We start from the raw sequence: 21,031 nt of genomic DNA, 5'->3' as shown, positions 1-21,031 counted from the left end.
GGCTTCCAGTTCACACCAAGTACGGTTCCGCAAAGTTCCCTAGTTCACAACAATGGGGAAGCTGCTCTAGAGGGATCCTCGTGTAGTGTTTTGACGCCAAGTTGTTGCTTCCACATGTAGCAAAGTAGTCACCAGAGTCATGTTCGGGAAAGCAAAATGGCTCACAAGTTAGACTGCAGTGGCCACAAAAATGGAAGAAAGATGGGAGTTTCCTAGTACAAGACGGCTGCAAAGGTGTTTGGGATATGACACGGCGGAATAAGCCCAGTTTGTATGAAGGATTGAACACACTCATTCAATCCCACATGTCAAAACTTCAAAGTTGTGCGCGGTTAAAAACTATGAATCAATGGCTGGTATGACGTCTGCAAATGAAAGATATCTATTGCACACTACTACCATGAAAAGAAGCAAATAGCAACATGACTATTTGGCAACCCCTCGGCTACCATGTTAAAGTCTTCCGAGGCAATGCTTTCAACAAATGATGATGCTTCTCTGGTAAGGGACTGCTTCCATGTTCAACCTTCTTGAAAGCCATGCATGTAATGGCTAAGGTGGCTGTTATAGTTCTTCAATATTATACATGCACATCAAAAGTGGAATGACAAAGCAACATTTTAATTATTGTTGTAAAGCACCTTAAACAGCCACGTTTGTCTTTTGTTTGATGCACTTGCACACCAAGACAAATTTTCAATTAATTAAGCTTCATATTAATTGAAAGATTGGTGGTGGCTAACTTTGAAGCAGTGGTTTGATGGAGCAAGAAGACAAAAGGAGGAGAGAACTAGTAGTGCAAGATAATTCGAAATAAAAATGGGTTCTCACCCAACTGATATACGGAGTTGGTCGACAACTAATTAATTAATCATATCCCCAAGGCCATCCTTGACTCATGATGACGATCACGCTCAAGCTTTCATCTGAAGGAATTCAAGCTTATAAATCAAATAATATTTGGGGCTAAAATTCTTGAAATGTCCAAAGGTTAAAGCCGAAACAGCTTGATGGGTGTACAAATTAGCTATACACATTCCTTTCTGGAGTTTCAGGCATCATCAAATTGTCCAGCTCAACTCCAGAGGCCCAACACAATGAATGTCCAGATCACTTCTTTACTTGAGCTCGCTTACCTCCAAGATTCGAGCTTATTCGAATTACCCGTCGATAAATTTCAAAGTAGCAGTTAAGCAGCATAAATCTCAGACCCATCTAACCGGTACAAAACTGAAAACTCAAAACCGATGAACTACAATGGTTTGATCCCTTCACGGGGTATGTAGGCAGTCTAGCGACCCACTAGATGCAGCCGCAACTCCAAAGAGAATCCCTGACTCCACCAATCAAATTTGGCCAGTCCCAATTGAATCACTGACTCCAGTCAAATTCTCCCAACACCAGAAAGATCAATTCCTAAATCACACAAATAAAGTCCAAACCAAATTCAAGGGCTTTAAACCCTATCCCAAACACAAATTCAAAATAAATAGGTCATCTACCCATTTAAATCTCAAATTCCAAAACAACATGTGGTTTGATCCCGCAAAGAGTATGTAGGCAATCTAGAACCAAATTTATCTAGATGCAACTGCGTTCTAAACACAAAATCGAATCCCTGGTTCACTTCAACCAAATTCACCCAAACACTATTCTCATTCAAAAATCACAGCCCTCCAATGAGTCATGCACTCATTGAAACTCTTGAACTACGAGTGGCTTGATCCCTCTCCAAGGGTACGTAAGTAACCCATTCAAATCCGGGTGTAGCCTCAAAAACAAACAAACACACATCTACAATTGGTTTCTTCATAAATGGAATCAAATTAGGGTCACTACTACAAAAAGTTTATCAGACAACGGTGGATTTCTGTTGTCTGATGAAGAAGTCCACTGTTGTCTAAGTCAGTATTGTGTGATTGAAAAATCACACAACGGTAATTCCACCGTTGTCTGATAGTAGTTGGCTCAACAGAATAACTATTTTTCCGTTGTGTGAATTCTGCGTAGCAGGTACCTGCCATGGCATGCGCAGGGATGTGTCGAGCCATTCAGACAACAGAAGATAATTTCTACTATCGTCTGAGATTCATAACACACAACAACTATAATTCTTTCTTTGTTGTGTGAGATTCATAAGACACAATAGCTATGACTCATCCTTTGTTGTCTGAGATTAATAACACACAACAGCTATAATTTTTTCTTTGTTGTCTGAGATAAGTAACACACAACCAAACTGAAATTATCTCCCTTGTCTGTTGATTCACTCAGACAACAGAGATGATTTTATTTTTGTTGTATGTTATGAATCTCACACAAGAGAATTTTGTTTTCTTTTGTTGTTGGTTGTTAGTTCACACAACAGCTACATTTGGTTAGCTGTGGTGTGAATATTGTAACTAAATTAGCTATCATCTAATGACTGTTGTAGGAGAAGCCTTAATTTTGAACTCTTCCAGTCATCCAACACATGGTTTTGTATTGTGTTGTATGATTCAATATTGGACAGTAATTACCACATAAACAATACTCTAATCAATATCATTTCAATTACCATTTTTCAAAAATCCATACATTCAAGTAACCAAATAATGTACCAAACAAGAAAGCATTCCTAGCTATAGCTACATATGAATCAAAAGCTGATATAATATCTTTTTGCTTCAACGAAGTTTCCTTTTGAAGAAGAACAAGGGTCCCAAAGCTCAATTCCGAAGCTTGGGGGAATATGTTTGCCACTCAGCATATCGAGCAATAGAGTCCCAAAGCTGTAAACCAAACTCTCTGGGATCACTCTTCCTGCCAGAGAAAAGATATTAACATTCAGATCAACTAAAAACTTTTTCACCTCAAGAAATGTGTTCAAAACTCATCCATACAAATTGTACATAATGGTTGCACATCTGCAAGTACATAATTGTATACACTTCCAAATAAGATTATGATTTACTGACATAAATGAATGAAGTTAAAAGATGGGACTATAGTAATCGGTACATCTGTTTCGTTTGAAACCTATACCCTATTCAATAATAGCTACTTGATTTAGCAATGAAACTGGAAACTAATCTTTGAAATTATTGATATTCAAAGTTTCAATCCTTTTTACCTGCATTATTGTCAAGGGAGAGGTACCAGATCTGCCCATCTTTAATCCACACTGACCTGCAAAAACAAACTCTATGCCAAGCTTTTCAACCATATAATCTACGATAAAAAAGAAAATAGAGGATCAAATATATGCATAGTCGAAAATGAATAAGTAAAATAAAATAAAATCATTGGCATAGAAACTTACCCCAGACCAGCAAAAAGATGAGTGACAACATTTCCTTTAACCGGAGAATTTTCAGAAGTGTCTGCATAGAAATTTTGCACATTAAAATGGAGTAACAAGAGTTTTACTTCAAAAGGGAATGATGACCATATTCAGGATGAGTTAACCTGCTTCACTTGATCATATCTGGCTAGTTCAGTAGCATTAATCATAGCATTACGTGCAATGTTAGGTCCAATTCCAGTCTAGAGAACCTCAACTCCTTCCTGAATTTTCCGCAAAGTACCCACAATAAAAAATTTAAAAAAACAATATATTCAATGTTGCTCCCTGAAATTTCTTTAGGAAAAATAAGATCTAATATCAATGGACAACCTATCTCAAGATGGTGGAAGATGCATTTAATGTGCCAGAATAGCGCCTTCGTGCCCCTGGTGGCAATTTTCTCTTAGCTCAAAGTCTAACTTTTACAAGATCAGTTGGATTTTCCACTGTTATTGCTAGAGAACCTATTCATAAGAAAATTACCCACCGACATTAAACCAAACAGCAAAGGACAAAGCATAAGTGAAAATATTAATGCATATCTTTCCATCTTGGAACTAAAGGAAAAAAAAAAGTCCAACTTCCAGCCAAATCAATGATAAGCCACCACTCATATAACAAATGGAAGCAAACATTTCCCCTTGTAGTGCTCCAGCAGTATAGCAAACATACGCTCAACAGAACCAAAAATGGCTATGTGTATCATAACAGGTGCCTCCTTCTTGCCTTCTTCACCCTCTACTGAGTAATACAGCTCAAAGCGAGCAGGTAGCTGAAAATCAAGCTGCAACAAAAGTATTTTTCCCTAAGACAGTTACATTTACATAATGAGAAAACAAAAGAACAAGAGATCGTTGAACAGAGAAAGTGATAACAACATACCTGTAATGTTGCACACTGAAACTTCATGTTCAATGTATCAGATACATTGGTATCTATCTTTGGTCTGTAAAATGCACAATCCCCTTCATTTACCTGTAACATGACTGAAAATGTAAAACTCCCCACACAAACAATCATTCAGAGACACCTATAAAATAAATAGATAATGGACCTAAACAACACACCATCAGCCCCAATATTTTGGCCAATAATATGATAAAATTTTGGCATCCATCAAGCTAAACTTTCCAGCAAAACCATTCTATAAACTTATATGCTATACATCAATCTTATGATCACACTATATTAGATGCCAATCTTATGATCAATCTTATGACAAGAAACTATATATGAATCAATTGGTTTCACCCAACAAAGCATAATCAAGCAATTCAATGAAGCATTGTATTACTATCACCCAATACATGTCAAACAGTTAGAAAAAGCAATTAAGTTATAAGAAAAACTGACAATGAGGCACAAACTGACAATGAGGCACAAACTGACAAAGTATATGAGATGCAATACCTTGGCAGATCTATCTCATTTCTATAAATAACATTTCCAATTAAAAATCCAGCAAACTGTAAACAATACTAATAAATTGAGTAGAGACAAACTGTGCAAACCATTTTGGTTCCATCTCGATATTGGGCTCAAACAGAAAATGATCAAATAGAAAGGCTTTTTCTCACCTGTGGTATTCATCATAGTCAAAGTCATAGCCAATCGGCAGCTTAAATAACCTGAACATACAATTCACATCTGCCAAAAGGAAAAAAGATAAACATCAATAGTTATATTCAAATTCAGCCCCGGATTCAACTTCTTTAGGCATCATCAAGAAACTTGAAATATAAAATCCCTGACTTGTTTTCCTCACCTTGAATGCTTGGGTGACAACTGGAAAAACTGCAAATCAAGAGGCAAATCAGATTTCATTTTCTCCTCCACTCTAGTTCCTTTACTCCACAGGCCTCTTCGTAAAAAGATGTAATCTTTATCCCAAATGCCACAGACCCTCAGCATTTTGATTAATTCATCCAGAACATAAATTCGAATGAAAAGATAGTTCATAAAATTTAAAACTAAATATACCAGTTCTTTGCAAGTGACACAAAACTGTTTGAGCTCAATCTGATGAAAATTTCAATAATCAAAACAACTATGTGAGTCTTACAGTTTACTAACCCACATTCGAAAGCCCTAAACTCACCTGTGTCTAGGCCCGAAAGCTCTTGGATTTCATCTGGGCGGCGGTGGAATCGACAACGATGGGTGGAGGAGATGGGGCAGGACCCATTTGGTGGATCGGGTTGGAATCGATTGCGTAAACGCGACACAGGGATAAGATCCAAGGAGGGTCGGTCCGGCCAACCAAGCTCAGCCCGGATTTGGTGCTCTACCTGGGGACGGAGTTGGAGGCAAGTTTGCAGAAAGGAAGAGCAAGCCCCAATTCGAACCCTAATTTCTCACTGAAGATGAAGAACAACCTGTGAATTAGGATTTCAAGGACAAGAATAAATCGAAGTAGAGGATTTGGGTCACTGTATCGCGGAAGAAAGAATAGAAACGAGGTGCTAGACTATGAGAGGTTTCACGAGAGAGAGGTTTCGCGGAGGGTCGAGAGGTTTTGTTTTATTGTTTCTTTGGCCAAGTCTTGTTAGGTCTATAAACCTCGATAAATTCTCGAGCCACTCCCACAACAGAACGATAACAAACTGTTGTACGAGTGTATTACATAAATTAAAAATGCCAAAACGTGGAGGGAATCATGCCGCCTAGTGTATTTTGGCTCAAAATCTTGTCACCTATGTTTCTAGTTCACACAACAGAAAATGTTAAATCTGTTGTGTAATTTCTACAACTTGCACATTCAAGCAAACTTCCTCAAACTTTGCTGCTCAGTTTTTCAATCGCACAACGGAAATAGTGAAATATGTTGTACCTAGTAGCCCAAATTTAAGTGTTTCAAGAGGCAACCAAGCCTCCAAAGTGGAAGGAAATCTACCGCTAAATTTTTTAAGACTCAGACAACGAACAATACTTAATTCTGTTGTGCAATGTAGTTCTGAGAAAAAAGTTATCACTTTGTTGACATTCACACAACAGAACATCATTAATACCGTTGTATAATAGAGTTTACTTAAACACACAACAGATGATTTCTATTCCGTTGTGTGATTAGTGTTGTGTGATTAACTTTTTGTAGTAGTGGGTGTTTCCCTGTAACAAGGGATTGTAATTAAGAGACACATTCTGTCTTGAATGGATCGAACCCAAAATAACAAAAACTCTATTCACTAAATGAATACGAGTAAAATTATGTTGGGTGACATTTCACTCACTGTGTGCAATTTTTACTCAACAACCATAACTTTACCTCTTTTCAAGAAGCTGATGATTTGATCAAAAGGGTGGTTGACATTAGTTTCTATCTAATTAATCGTTCGTTAATCCACTCGGGGGTGCCAATATATGACCATGTCAAAGACGTAGCCACAAACCCACATTGGCAAGCTAAAATTGAGGTTGCGAAACAGATTCAATAAGCAGGAAACATATTTCTAAGTCGTTACAAGAATTCTCAAAAAAAAAAAAAAGTCGTTACAAGAATTCAAAAGTCAAGCACCAATAGTAAAACCCTATAGTACAATGCACTAATCTTGATTTGAATACACACACAAACATTTCTTCTTCGAAAAATTTGGAGAGACTAGGCTCTCCACATACAAATCAGAATCAAAAACCATACGAAGGGCGCCATTTACCAAGAAATCTTTACAACTTCCATTCTTTGGGTTGCCCAAAAGTATTTCCAATCAATTTCTCAAGAGTAATACCTTGGTATTATTCCAGTAACATAGTGGCATCAAACGCAAATTTCTTTACGGATGAATACTAATTAAAATCCTAGTCCAAGACTCCTTCACACGATACTCTTCCATAACCCAAAAAGAGTACTGCCAGTTATCTTCGTCCCACTGTAGTCAACAAAGACACCCTCTCAAAATGCTAGTTTTATATTCCTGAAAATCTCTAATAGATTTAGGTGGAGGCAATTTCGAGAACTTCTCCTCTACTAAATCAAGAGCAATGATGACAGGGTGACCTCCAGGGTCCTTACATAACCAGTGGATGGCTCCGTTCAAACTTCATAGGCGTCCCCGGATCTATATTTAAATAGATATAAGGCAAGTCTTGAACCTTTTCCATGATTTGATTTTCAATGAAAAGACAAACACAACGCTTCGATTAATTGTGACGAACTTGTTGTCCTTAATAGATGGAGCATAGCCGAAACTATGTGCTGAAAATATATATATATATATATATATGTATATATATATATATATATCTGAAACATGGGGAAGGCTTGAGATAAGGAAATGCGGGATTCTCAAGGACTCTCCTGTGCAGGGGTTGATTATAACAAAGGTCAGTGGTTGAGGCATGATGCAGACCAAACCATTACATGAGCCAAACATATCAACTGTCCCTTGGTTGCGTGGGTACTTGAGTAGCTCTAAGGGTACCGTATCTTGAGTCTTGACCTTCATAGTCCAAGGAGAAGAAAGACCTAATAGAGCTGAAAATGGATTGTGTTTAGCAAAGAGAAAGAGGAGGGTTCAGAAATCCGACTTACAGTGAAAGTCTGTCTTCCGGTAGCTTCTGCTGATAAAAAAGCACTGGATAAATTGAAGTTCGACTAAATATTGAATCTTCTCCACCAAAACTTGAGGCCATAAAGTGGAGGAATAGAGTAATCAGATGATGAATTTATAGAGGATGGATTTACGGGCCTTTTCCTATTTTCTAATTGGTTTTTCAATCGATGGTGGTGTGGGGTTGTGAGGACCCAGATCGGAGATGTTGGTGTTCCATGGTGTGTGGCTCAGCGTGCCCCGGGACGACGGAGGTTGGCAACATGGCAGCGTGGGTCGGATGAACTCGGCCGGCTGGTGACGTATGGCAAGGGAGACAGGACGATGGTGGACTAGGCCCGAATCCAGCTGCTAGGCCTGGAGTGCTCCCCTTGGTGACTATCCTATTGGGCTTAGTTTTTGGGCTGGGGTTCCATTAGCTTCTAAATTTGGGTTAGGGTTTAGGCTCTTGGCCCAAACCTATGTTTTTATATTTTTTTGTCTAATTACAATAAATTTCCTTGTAATAGGAACCTAGAATTTTAGGGCCTTCGGCGTAGTACCAAAGAAGGATCTCCACTATCTCTACAGTCTGAAATGTATAATGAGTGGGTCTACTTCAACGTACCACTGTGGATACTACCACTACCTTCTTGTCTGTCTATGTCCTTAAATGACCTATTTTGGCTTGTGATGAAGATACTATTTCGCCCCGTGGATGTTTGTGTTCTTGAAGGCCTAGCCTTGTGTTCTCTTGATGTTCTCCAAGCTTCCTTGAAGATCAAAAAGTGTAATCCATGGCCCTTATTTCTATTTTCATACTCTTTAGTATTGAATTTCATATTTTGATTATAAACTTTGTTATTGGAATTGGATTTTTGTTAAGAACAAGTTTATGTTAGTAATTTTCAAATTCATTTCTTTATGTTCTTGAGTTGTTTATGATATCTCTACAATCTGATTTCGTGCCATCCTTTTATATCTTTAAGTATATGATTTTGGTTGAATAATGATGTTAATCTACAGGTTAATAAAGCCAAATTTGTGTTCTAATTCACCTAATCGTTTTAGGGCAGAAATTGAAGTGGTAAAGGCTATGTACAATGGTCGAGATTATATGCTACATATTTCATGCGTTTGTAACTTTTTATGGATATATGCATACATGTTTGAATTCAGAATTCTAATTGCAATTAATAATTCATATTTAATGTTGACGGATGCTCTTTAGTATTAACGTAATGTTTCATATGAAATATTTTAAGTTATGGACTTTTCCTAACTTAGGAGATTAAAAAGAAGAATTAAAGTGGTACTCAATCTCTTCAGACTTGTACTTCGAATTCATTTCTGATATTTAGTGTTGGCACGATTTTAGGTTGTATAGATTGAAACAACTCGTTGCATGTTGATATGGTTTGAAAATTCTGATTTAAGTGTGAATAAGTCGATTATTGTAGATAGTTTTGTTTGTTTCGTTTTTATTTTAAGTAGATTAGTAACCAAATTTCAAAACCCCCCATTTTATTCTTTTATTTGTTAATTGACCTTTTTGTGCAGGTGTACCCTATAATCCCCGAACTAAACGATCCTTGCTTATTCTATGCTGACAACTAAATTTTGCAGGGTTAAATTGTGAGGTTATTTCAGCCCCACCAAGTAGGAAAACTGCGGTTGGTATTTTCCATTGTTGGTGTGGGACCAAATTTTTCCGTATTTTTCAAGTAAACCCAACAATGCTCAAAGCAAAAATCTTTACCTTCCGAGTCATAGTACGTCGACTTAACATTCATGAGCTACATACAATATTAAGTAAATTAAATATTAAGAAAAAGGATAGTTTAGTATAAATCGATTAATAAACTATTTAACAACTTTTTACTTTTCACAACTATATGACAAATAACAAAAAATTAAGAACCAAACATATTTCAATATAATTACCTCGTCCTCTATATTTTCGCCGCTTCGTCGTTGAAAAGTCTCAACCTTGTTAAGAGCAATTGCCGCCACTTCATACATGCTGGACTTATTTGTTTCCAACAAGCCTTACAACTAGAAGGTGTTCTAGTTACGCAATCCGCCAGTTGTACGCATTGTACTCCTCCGCAATACAATTCCATAATAAATCCGACATTTGCTCAATTCCGACAACACCATCACCACCAACGGTGATCCAAGCTTGGCAAAGAATAACTTCTTCATTGTGCCTCCAAAAATCCTTTCTTGGACCCATTTTTTCCAAGAGAAACAAATTTAAGAACAAGAAGATGGGTAAATAAATGAATAATTTTGAAGGTGATGGAGGATGTTTGGTGTGAGGAATTAGGAAAGAATGGGTTGGTATTTATAGAATTTCCCAAAATTTGCTGTTCTAACGGGTATTTTTTTTCTTTTCATTTTCTGGTATTTTTTTTTTTGGTTAAAAATACAATTAATAACCTTCGATTTAATAAGAGCTGTTGATCATTTTTTCTCCTCAAATCTCAGCCCTCAGATTAAAAATTATAACCGTTACAGTAAAAAAAAAAAAAAGGACGACATCAGAGCCGTCCACATTCAAAATGGACAGATCACAGCCGTCCATCTCATGATCGTTACACAGTCCACAATGGTCGCCAGGGGACAAAATCGTCAGGCGAGGCCCACAAAAGAAGATGATTTGCAGTCTTCTTCTTCCTCCAGCGCACCACGCGCACGTTGTTCCTTTTTCTGCCCTCCAGCCCAGCGCGTCACTTTCTTCTTCTTGTCTGGCGCGCTTCTCGCTGACTTGGGCTGACACAGCCCAACTTGTGGCCCCAATGAACAGTACACAAGTCTTGGTTCTGAGACTTGGTTTAGGGCCAAGTCCTATAATTCCATAACCGGATCCCCCTTATTTGGCCCGTTGGAGATGAAAAGTTCCATTTTTAACCCAACTTATTTACTCACTTTTAGGACTTAATTACTCAAATAAAAATCTACTTTACTAAACCTTATTTACCTTAATGAAGATTTTTTTTCTAGTTACCATATGAGTTCTCAAAGTAGTAAATATTACATAAAATATGACATGTATGAGAAATGATAATATACCTTAGCTTTACAAAATAAATAGAAACTTAAACCAAACTCATTTCACTTCCTTATCAGTGGATTACTCATGATTCTTGAGAAAACAATGGCTAGATTCTAGCCATAATGCCATGTATGTGAATCCACATTGGTAAAGTAAGGACTGATATATTAGGAAAAGATTGTCTATTGATGCCCAAGTTCTTGGGGAAACCATATATACCCGTTTGGATTGTGTTAAACTTCAATATTATATCTCCGGGACCGAGCAGAAAGGGGGACTTAGCAAGATCGAAGAGGTAACATGAGACGAGCAAGGAAATCAATATACACAGGCCGCCGGATTTGGGCAGTGCAATGTAGTCAGACTCTCATGTGGATCCAATCGTACTATGGAAACTGTCTAAATTGAAGCATCGATTTAATATGTTATTCATTATTCCAGTATAATGTCCCTTGCATCCTCACAAGTCCATTAATCCTTTATTACCTAATAATCACTCAAATGTAATGGTGATTCTTTTGTTCCATATATTCATCCGCAACTGAGACATTGATAACATTAGCAAACATCCAAATGCATACAAATTTCTTGATTTACCTCGCTAATCAATCAAAAAATCATCTTGATCATTTGGCTTTGGAGAAGTCAACAAAGCTGTGTAGAGTCTCAACCTGTCCTCTCCCAGTGATGAACATCTCGACAGGGGTCTTCGAGGCCTTATAAACGACAATGAAGTTAGCGTTAAGCGATGCTTGTACCTCCTCCAAGCCAACTGAATTGCCACAGCAGCCCATGTCCTCCAACCTGGTGAGTAGTACCTTGCACTTCTCTTGACCTTTTCATTCACAAATGTGTACCGAAAATGTTGAGTCACGTATTTAACATCCTCTGCTTCAAGGCTGAATGCTTCCGTGGTTTCGAGAGTAATTAGTGTCGAGGAAGATGGTGGTAGTCTTTCTATGAAGGGCCTTCTGAGACACCATGACAAGAGCTCGTCGCCACTGAAGTTTCCAGGGCCTAACATGCAGCAACTTTTCACACCATCTCTGAGAACTTGGCTGCTTTGAAGATGCCCCCTTACTACAAATAGCATTCTTTGAACTGGGTCTCCCTCCCTTGTAATCTATATCAAACTCAGAGATATAACTACTGAAATAGTAAAATATACGAGAAACTTCAAGTTTAATTAGCGTTGAAACTTACTGTTTCTCCTTTTGGGAATATAAGAGACTTGACCCGATCACAAATGTTCTCAAGAACCAGATCATCCATATATTGGAATAATGGTACCTGAAACAATGTCCAAAAGCTTAGGGAATTTGCATCAAATTTGCGCACATTACTTATTCTAGTGATATTGATATTGTATTTATGTCTAAAATGACTTTATTTTAGAATTACTGAGATTTAAGGCTAGAAATATTGATTTTAGTGTGAAGAACTTTTAGGGTTATTATCACAAATGGCACCTGAACTTATCCTCTATTTTATCGATGGTACCTGAACTTTAATTTTGATCACAACCAGTACCTGAACTTTTCGATTTCATTTTAAATGGTACCTAAGGCCACATTCGATCACTATTCCGGCCAAAAAAACCAAATCTAAAAAAACAAAAAAACAAGTTCAAGGCAATAATGATTACTATATATGATCGCAACCCTCGAAATTATCAAAAATCAAAAATCATCACTATGATCTCCTCCCATGTCGTTTTTAGTCGGAATAGTGATCGGAGGTGGGTCTAGGTACCATTTAAAATGAAATCGAAAAGTTCGGGTACTGGTTGTGATCAAAATTGAAGTTCAGGTACCATCAATAAAATTGAGGTATAGTTCAGGTACCATTTGTGATAATAACCCGAACTTTTATTAGAATGGTGGATATTACATAAAAGTTTAAAAGAATGAATAATTTTATATATAAATACAATTTCAACACTCAAATAATAAGCGAGAAATTCTCTTGTTTTGTGTCAGTTTAGCCCAACTTCAGCCATGGAGCTGGCCTGGACCTAGCATATAATATTTGGGTAATTAAAGTATGTGAAGTTTAGTTTATTACTGTGAAGATTATGGTACCTGTCTGACCAAGTCCAAGCATAGGTGATACTTGATATCCCTTCTAAGGCCCTCGGGAAGGTTCCTGATCATCTCACATTCATCGACACCACGCATGGCTGCCCATCGTTGACGCTCGTAGTTGCGCACCCGTTGTCTGAACTCCATAGGCAAGTGCCTCTTCCTCATCCACCACTCTATGTTTCTCATCTTCAATTGCATTGCTTGTTTCTTTGAAGTGGTTGCATGCAAAAACACCTGCACATACATATATAGCATCCAGAAACTTATGCAACATATAAAATTATGAAATAAAAGGACTTTTCTCTATCCAATTAACAGTGATCTGTTGTTATGTTTAGTGTGTGTGATCAAGACACCTCTTTAAGGCATTTCATCCAACTGTTGTCGCCTCACTCTTGGAGGAAGAAACCAATAGTTCAAGGCGTGTGATGGATGATTACCTTTATGTTTCCTATCAACATAGTGACCAAAAGGAGTCCACTGGTTAAAACAATTATGTTGAAGACAACCTCTAACCATTCCGTTGAGCTTTCCAAGTTCCCAAAGGTGCTGCAGACACATCAAACATATATAATTCGATCAATTAGCTAATATGCAATTAAAAAACTAGCAGATGGAAAGGAAATCAAGGGTCTAGGTGAATATGTATGTGTATGATAAGAGAGTGCAGTGAGTGCCTGAGAGTCATTAGGCCCCAAAAGATAGGGAAAAGTATCTTTTCCAAGCGGCTGTCATTTGCGAAAAGTTGAACAGTCCATGCAAAGGCTCCATAATCGTAATGGTCTGGACTCTCCAAGCACGTAGACCTTGCTTGCTTGTTGTTTGCCCATGCTATTCTTGCTCTGTCTCTCAAGCTGGTTTCTTTTCCATAATAAAATTGGTCTTTGCAAGATAATATTCTCATTCCACAACCAGCTGCTTCCCTGCATTGCTCTTTCAGGCACTTCTCTGCCCTTTGGATTCCTAACAAGTACCAACATGCTCCTGCAGCCTGCAAATATTAATCGAAACAACGTCATTTTCTATCTTGTTGTAATTTTCTTTTTCAGGCCTCCATTTCACACCCCAAAAGAAAGAAAAAAAAAACAGACACGTTCCCATCTTCCGAACAATCACCCTTTAGATCTAATTAGAGAGAATGAAGAATAAATCAGTTAAGAACTTAGGAAACTACCCTTTTTAAACATCTACTAATCTACTATACAGATTATGAATATGAACTCATTCAATATATATGGGATATTCTTAGCACTTTTAAGTAGTAAATATACATTTTCACTCAACTTTTAAATGATGCTAGGTCCATGCTAAAAGTTATCCGATCTCATCATTGTTGGTTGAAAAAGGTTCAAAATATAACTTTGTTTGAACTTTTCATGTCCAAAAAAAAAAAAATCGGCAATCATGCAGGGGAAACTGTTTCTCGAAACATGGATCACGATCGACTGGGCCGATTCCTCTGGTAGTCCTTTCTAGTTTTCTCTCTCTCTTTATTGTCGGGTGAGGATTGGACAACTCTTGCACTATTGAAACCCTGAAACCCAATGCTTTTAACTTACGTTCCATCAAAATTCCCACACTTTATCTTAAGGCAGAATGTTAAGATATGGATATTCCATTTTATATAATAATGTATGTTTTGTCGCCTTATCATTAGTATCTGTGTAGGTTCCTTCAACTGAATAGTGCAAAGTGTTGAAATTTTTAGTTCCCGGTCATAAGATCATATCGTGGACCAATCAATGTAAAATAGCTGTAAGTATTTGTACAGACAATCTCTATATTCATTCGTTTTCTACAGATAATTAACTAGTCTTTACCGAGAACCTAAAGAATGATCAGCTCCAATAATTCAACTATCTGTTGCAAGTTGCCAATGAAAGAACAATATACACATTTTTCCTAAAATTCAAAATCTTCTTTGTATCTGAAAAGAGGGATTTACCAAGTTTAAAAGAGGAGTAGGAGATACTTACATGGGCCGCAACAAAATATGCAATCAAGTTGAGGGCTATTCCCCACCAAACGGTGCCAAAGATGTAGCCAGAGAGGTTTTGCATTCGGCGCAAGAGGCAAACCGAGTGATAGATTTTCGGGAGATATTGAATGAAAAACATCAAGAACACTGTCATCACCACCGTCACCGATCCCTTCTCCAATAATGCAGGAATCACTACCCATACTACTATCTGCAAAAGTTTGATATATGACAAAAAAAAAAAATTAATGATTATATGGTAGTCCGAAATGTAATATATGTATGTAATTAGTAAACGTGATGCAATTAAGTTTAAATAGTATCTCTAACATGATCGCCGACAAAAATTTGAAATTGGCCGGTTCTCTTTCTGGGTAATTCTATTGAAAAAGTAAAGACAAGCTCTAATGAAAGGTAATGGGACTCTCATTTACGAGAAAAACGACGAAACAAATAAAGAAGAATAAAGACTTTTATAGCGAAGTTATCTGATTAGTAATAGTCGTACCATTTAATAAGAAAAAGACGTCCGTATAAGTGTATAACTAAAACCATATGGGTGGGTGGGATCATTCATTCGAAGATATTGTGTCATGGTGAACCAGAACTATAGGTGCCTCATTATTGCCCCACAAGAAATTGACATGTAATTATATACATTTGATTTTCTTTTTTCTTGAACTTTCACATAAAAAATAAGAAGAAGAAGAAGAATATCCTGCAGTTTTATACATTACTGTCTTCTACTATTTAACATTATATCTACAAAGAATGAGAGAGAATGAGAGATGAAAGAAGAAGAACGAAAAAACTTGCAGATTCCTGTTGTCTTCTACTCATTACCCCTATCCCTAGATACAAAGAAGTCTTGATCGAGAGAGAGCCACTATCACATGTTACAACCTTTCTCCTCTATATGAGTCTCTGGAGTTACTGCACTTGTTTTTATATGAAAACAAGTGAAGACTGTGAAGTCATGTATCTGTCATCTCAAAGCCTACAATAAAGAACCTTAAACAGAAAACGACCGTATTTTTATAATAATGCCAAAAGACCGAAAATATAGCCATGATCTTCGTGATTATAACAGCATCCATTTGTCATTGATTTTTACCATAATTGATTAGTGAATAAGCCAATAATATATAACACTCAATTAGCTTTAGTTGTTTTTCTGTAATTATATAGTGTGAAAGGTTTTGAGTCGAATCCTCTCTTTTTTACAAAAGCTCATATAACTGTAACGAAAAAAAAAAAAACTCGTCAATACTTATGATTTGTAACTTTATACACTTCATAAATATTGAAGAACGTGAGGTGTTTTTGGTCTGAGAAGGCTTGTTTCATAATTCTAACTCGTTAATAAATAAATAAAAGTGAAGAAGCTGGAATTGGAATACTTTTTTAGCCTAATTAATAAGAGACTCATAAAATTAGAAAATTAATTAATTTTCGTACCTGGGGGATAGGCAGAATAACAAAGAGGTCAAACAAAAACCCCTTCTTGCCCTTCAAATATCTCATCGCCACAGAGCGAGGACTGGTGTCACGCAGCCCATTGTTTGTCCCTTCACCACCACCAACCATCGCCGTGAAGGAGTACCTCTTCGCCGTCTTCAGCTGCAGCCACATGTTCCACACGTGCAACACGTCCGTCATGCACCGGAGCACCGTCACCGTTATCGCAAACCAGCCGTCCACAAACAGACACATACATCTCTCGCTAATTGACAGAGAGTAGAAGAACAGAGGGTCTATGACGAGCCCGGTGGCGCACACCAGCAGGAAAACCCGGTTCCATTCCTGGATCCACTTGGCTCGCGGGTCCAGGACCTGGCCCAGAGACCAACTCGGTCTTCTGCGGCCAGAGCCACCACCGCACGCAGTGAACATGCAGAATTTACTCCCTCTGCCACTGTCATCCTCATCTTCTGCGTCTTCGTCGTCGTCTTCGTAGTCCTCAAATACTCTCTCTTCTACCTCAGAGCTGTCATCGTCGTCTTGTGTCATGTAGTGGTGCATGCGCGACGAGTGAGAAATCTCTTGCTCTATAGGCATGGTGTTTTTGCGTGATGGAGGGAATTTGAATGAGGTTTGATTCCGAGCAGGAGTGCAGCAGAGATATGTGTTATTGTTTCATAAACGACACAATAATTGGAGAGGTGGTGATGAAGAGTGATGAGTTGGGTGTAGAGGGGAAAGAGGAAAATGACAATCGTTTGGATGGACCAGATTGCCCTTCAGTTATAATCCCACTCTGGAATGGAAGATTCCTTTTACTGAATCGTACGAACAAGTGTCTTCTCAGACGGTATTGACGGGCAAACAAATTCTCATAAATGCCTTCCAAAACTAGAATCAGATTGAGCCAGAATGTATGATTGTCATGTTTCTAAAGGAAGATATTAGGTGTGGATGTCTTTCTTCTTTATTTGGATTTTGGATTATTAATTAAGCAGTGTAAGGTTCTCTTTGGGATTGCTTCGCTTTTTAAAAAAATCAATTTTTGTTCAAAATTTTAGATTTTATTGTGTTTGGTAAATAAATAAAAAACAACTTTAATTGAAAGTTATAAGTCACTGGCAATCGATTTTAAAAGCAGCATAGAGATTGCTTTTAGAAGCTGCTGTGGATCAAAACACATTCTGTAGTTGTTTTATGTACTGACAGCACTTTTAAAAATATTATTTACCAAGCACGAAACTGTTTTAATTCACAGCTGATTATTCTCACAACACAGCAGCAGCAGCAGTTTTTTCTAAAAGTCATAGCAATCCCAAACTAGCCCTAAGTTAATTCTTGTTCCAAATTTGGGTCAATGAACCTGATTCATTTATTAACTTTCCATAAAAAAAAATTAACAAAAGTGGAAATACAGAAAGGAAAAAAAAATGGTACTGTATTGAACTTAAACTTCCACTTTATTATGATATGTGTTGACAAAAACAAAAAGTACTCTAAATTTTAGTTACAGGACTCACGTTAGACTGTTAGAGCATCTTTAACGGACTCTTTATTTTGACTCCTTAGATATTTTGGAGAGCATGTTTACCTTTTTATTTATTTTACAGCTTCGTCAGACTCCTAAATGACTCCCCATTATAACTTTTAGTTATCCTACTCATAAATATAGAAAGCGAGATGATGCTCTCTAAAATTTAAAACATTTCTTTTAAGTTATTTTATATAATTTATAAATACATTAAAACTATTTAATCTTCATTTAAAAAAATAATATAAATTCAAACCTAGCCAATTTTTTTTTTTTTATCCAAACATCATTTCATTCAATCTCAAGCCAGAATGGCACGGAAACATACCTTCTCTTGCCATACCTAGGTAGGACCAGTTTAGGATGTGATATGCTAGCATCACCCATGAGACAACCAGTGCTCACTTATTCAAAATCGAGCCTAATAACTATGAAAGCCATACATAGCAATTAGGCAAAGTTTAGAAATAAAAAACAAAAATTAAATTTTCTCCTTGCCCATAACAGTTGGGCTAGGAGGTTTACAGAGATAAGCAAAACAAGTCTCTTGCGCATCCGCAACCTTCTTTGACTTTGGAGGATTTTTATTCTTTGCTCCCAGAGGTCTTCCACTTTTCTTTTTTGTGTCAGAGCTTGTCGGCATCACATCTTTAGGCACTAAAATATTTCCAGGAGCTTCAACCATACCCAAAGATCTAGCAGAGAACTTACTTGTAAACATAGGCAGTTTTTGCTTCTTTGCCTCGATATCTGGCAGCAACGGTTTGAATAATCCTGGCAGCAGAATCTTTAGTTTTTGGGGAGACTTAGAAGGAGAGGGGGGGACCTAGCAAAAATAGAGAGCACTAATGCAGACGTATTTCTAAAGTGACTAGCTAAAATGACTTTTTAACTACTTTGGCTAAAATTTAACTCAAAAATAGCTAGCATTACTAAAAATGCTCTTCTGACCTAAATTCTACGTCAATAATTACATTTAATTTGCAGTAACTTTGTTTTACTTTAGTATCATAAAGAATTATTGTAGATAACTAAAATGACAAGAAAGTTTTTTTTTTTTTTTTTGAAGGGGTTTGGAACTCAGCCAAGCTAGGAGGCTCATCCCCACGCCTGACTTATTATATTAATATTAGAGATATGCATAGAGGGGGATATGTGACCTTGACCTCTAGCAGTAGTACATGAATCCTCATAGAGTACATCCCGGATAATCACAGGAGACAAGAAAGTTAATTATAATTAGATACATCATTTAAGTATAACGAATATATCCCTTGTTCATTGGTCTAACATAAGTTGCATAACAAAAAAAACCCGAGAACTCTCTCTAGCCCTAGCGCCGCGAGAGAGCACAAACCCACCAGTTTGTTCCTTGTCTGGCGGCGGCCATGGATGGCGCTGGCTTCGGCTGCGTCTTAATTTGCTGGGTACTGGACTGGCACTTCAATGCCCTGGGCTGAGGTCGAGAGAGGAGGTGGCTATAGCTTGAGGTTTGGCAGCCTGGTTTTGACAGCAAACGTGGGTGGACTTTCTGGGCATCTGTGGTCTTTTTCTGTGCAGGGGTGGTGCGATCCGGCGGCGGCGAATTGTGGGTGTCTAGATGATGGCGCAGCTGGCGGCGATCGGGGCTGGGCGCTGTATCTGTAGTGGCTTGGGGCTCGAGGCGGTGCTGGCTTGTGACGAAGCTTGACGGTGCGGCTTGTGGTGGGGTTGGTTCATGGCGGGGATTGTGGTGAGGCTGGTTCGTGGAAGGGTTGCACAGGCGGCTGCAGGCGTGGTGGAAGGGTGATTGAGCTTAGGTCAACCCTGGCTTGCAGGACCTTGAGTTGGGCCCTTCTCTTTGGGCTGCCCTCTTGGGTCTTTATTTAGGCTAGGGTTGTTTTAGCCCTAAGCCTTTTCTATGTTATTAGTTTGTCTATTTACATTAAGGTCTGTTTTCAAGGACAGTCTAGGCACATTTGTGCATTAAGTTTTTGCATTTGGTTTGGTCTTGTCGACTTAATTCTCAGTGGATCTAGGTGTACACCAATTGAGGTCTCTAAGCAGCTAGGTTTATTGGTTAAAGAGTTAGGTTGGGAGAGCCGGATCTTTCTAGCGCCTCCAGCGTAGTACCAAAGGGGGATTCCCGCTATGTCTACGTATTCATTGTACAATAAGTGGGTCTATTTCTATGTACCATTGTGGGTACTACCACTATCTTCTTGTCTGTCTATAGATGGTAGCGGAAGGGTATGTAATGGCCTATTCTGGCTTGTGATGAATATATATTCGCCCTACTGGCTCGACTTTAAAAAAAAAAATCATTTAAGTATAACGAACTTAGGTTATCAAGCAAACAATAGTTGATCATCTCTATACAAGTCAATCTGCGGAAATTGACCATACCAATTTAATATTTTCAATAACGACAATGAGTTGTCACAAATAGTTGAACATGACCCATCAGGAAAAAAAAAAAAACTTGATCATGGTTAAGATGTTGTTTGAACAAAAGCTAAAATCATTTTACCCTTTTTCATTTTACACCTAAAATCGTTTGTGCCCTCAAACTTCTAATTTGGTCGCATGTACCCTTGTGCTATCCAATTTGATCAATTATAGCCAATCCTTAACTAATATATCAATTTCTTCATATAGTGTTGCCTATTCAAACTAGTTTTTGGCCTTCAATCATGCAAAAAATACACATTTACACTACTAATGCTAAAAATTGATCTTGAAATACACCATTTATGAAGAAATTGATAAATTAGTTTACTAATTGATATGATTGATCATATTGAAGAGTATAAGGGCACATGTGATCATATTAGAAGTCTGAGGGCACAAACGATAAAAAGTGTATAGTTTAAGAAGGTAAAATGAATTTGATTGTTTGAATAATTCAGTTATGGTAATTCCATTCAAATATTACTCATGAAAAATGGTGTGGTTTGTAAAAAAATGCATATCAATTTCAAATATTAGTTCCTTAGAAGCAGAGGATGTAGGGAGCAGGAGCAGGGAGCAAGTCCCACTCGCAATCCCAAAGGAGGAAGGTTTGCCAGACTCTAAGAATGCACTGCCCG

At 37.6% G+C, this 21,031-nt stretch overlaps 1 protein-coding gene across 1 annotated transcript; it reads right to left on the bottom strand.

Moving 5' to 3' along the window:
- Positions 1 to 11,309: 11,309 nt before the first annotated feature.
- LOC112167227 (cyclic nucleotide-gated ion channel 4) lies at positions 11,310 to 17,143 on the bottom strand. Its single transcript, XM_024304214.2, has 7 exons — positions 16,430 to 17,143; positions 14,970 to 15,182; positions 13,671 to 13,984; positions 13,434 to 13,542; positions 12,991 to 13,227; positions 12,113 to 12,199; positions 11,310 to 12,032 (listed from the first exon to the last, which is right to left on the bottom strand). Exons 1-7 carry the CDS (start codon positions 17,027 to 17,029, stop codon positions 11,511 to 11,513), a joined length of 2,082 nt encoding a protein of 693 aa, XP_024159982.1. The 5' UTR covers positions 17,030 to 17,143; the 3' UTR covers positions 11,310 to 11,510.
- Between the last annotated feature and the right edge of the window lie 3,888 nt (positions 17,144 to 21,031).

The sequence above is a fragment of the Rosa chinensis genome, chromosome 5 (genome assembly GCF_002994745.2).
Source record: "Rosa chinensis cultivar Old Blush chromosome 5, RchiOBHm-V2, whole genome shotgun sequence".
Classification (NCBI taxonomy): Eukaryota; Viridiplantae; Streptophyta; class Magnoliopsida; order Rosales; family Rosaceae; genus Rosa; species Rosa chinensis.
This window is presented reverse-complemented; position numbering and strand designations above follow the sequence as displayed.

Coding starts and splice junctions, on each gene's coding strand:
- LOC112167227 (XM_024304214.2), bottom strand. CDS start 17,029: ATGCCTATAGAGCAAGAGATTTCTCACTCGTCGCGCATGCACCACTAC. Junction 15,183..16,429: donor TTATTCTGCCTATCCCCCAG/GTACGAAAATTA, acceptor AAACTTTTGCAG/ATAGTAGTATGGGTAGTGAT. Junction 13,985..14,969: donor CATATTTTGTTGCGGCCCAT/GTAAGTATCTCC, acceptor TAATATTTGCAG/GCTGCAGGAGCATGTTGGTA.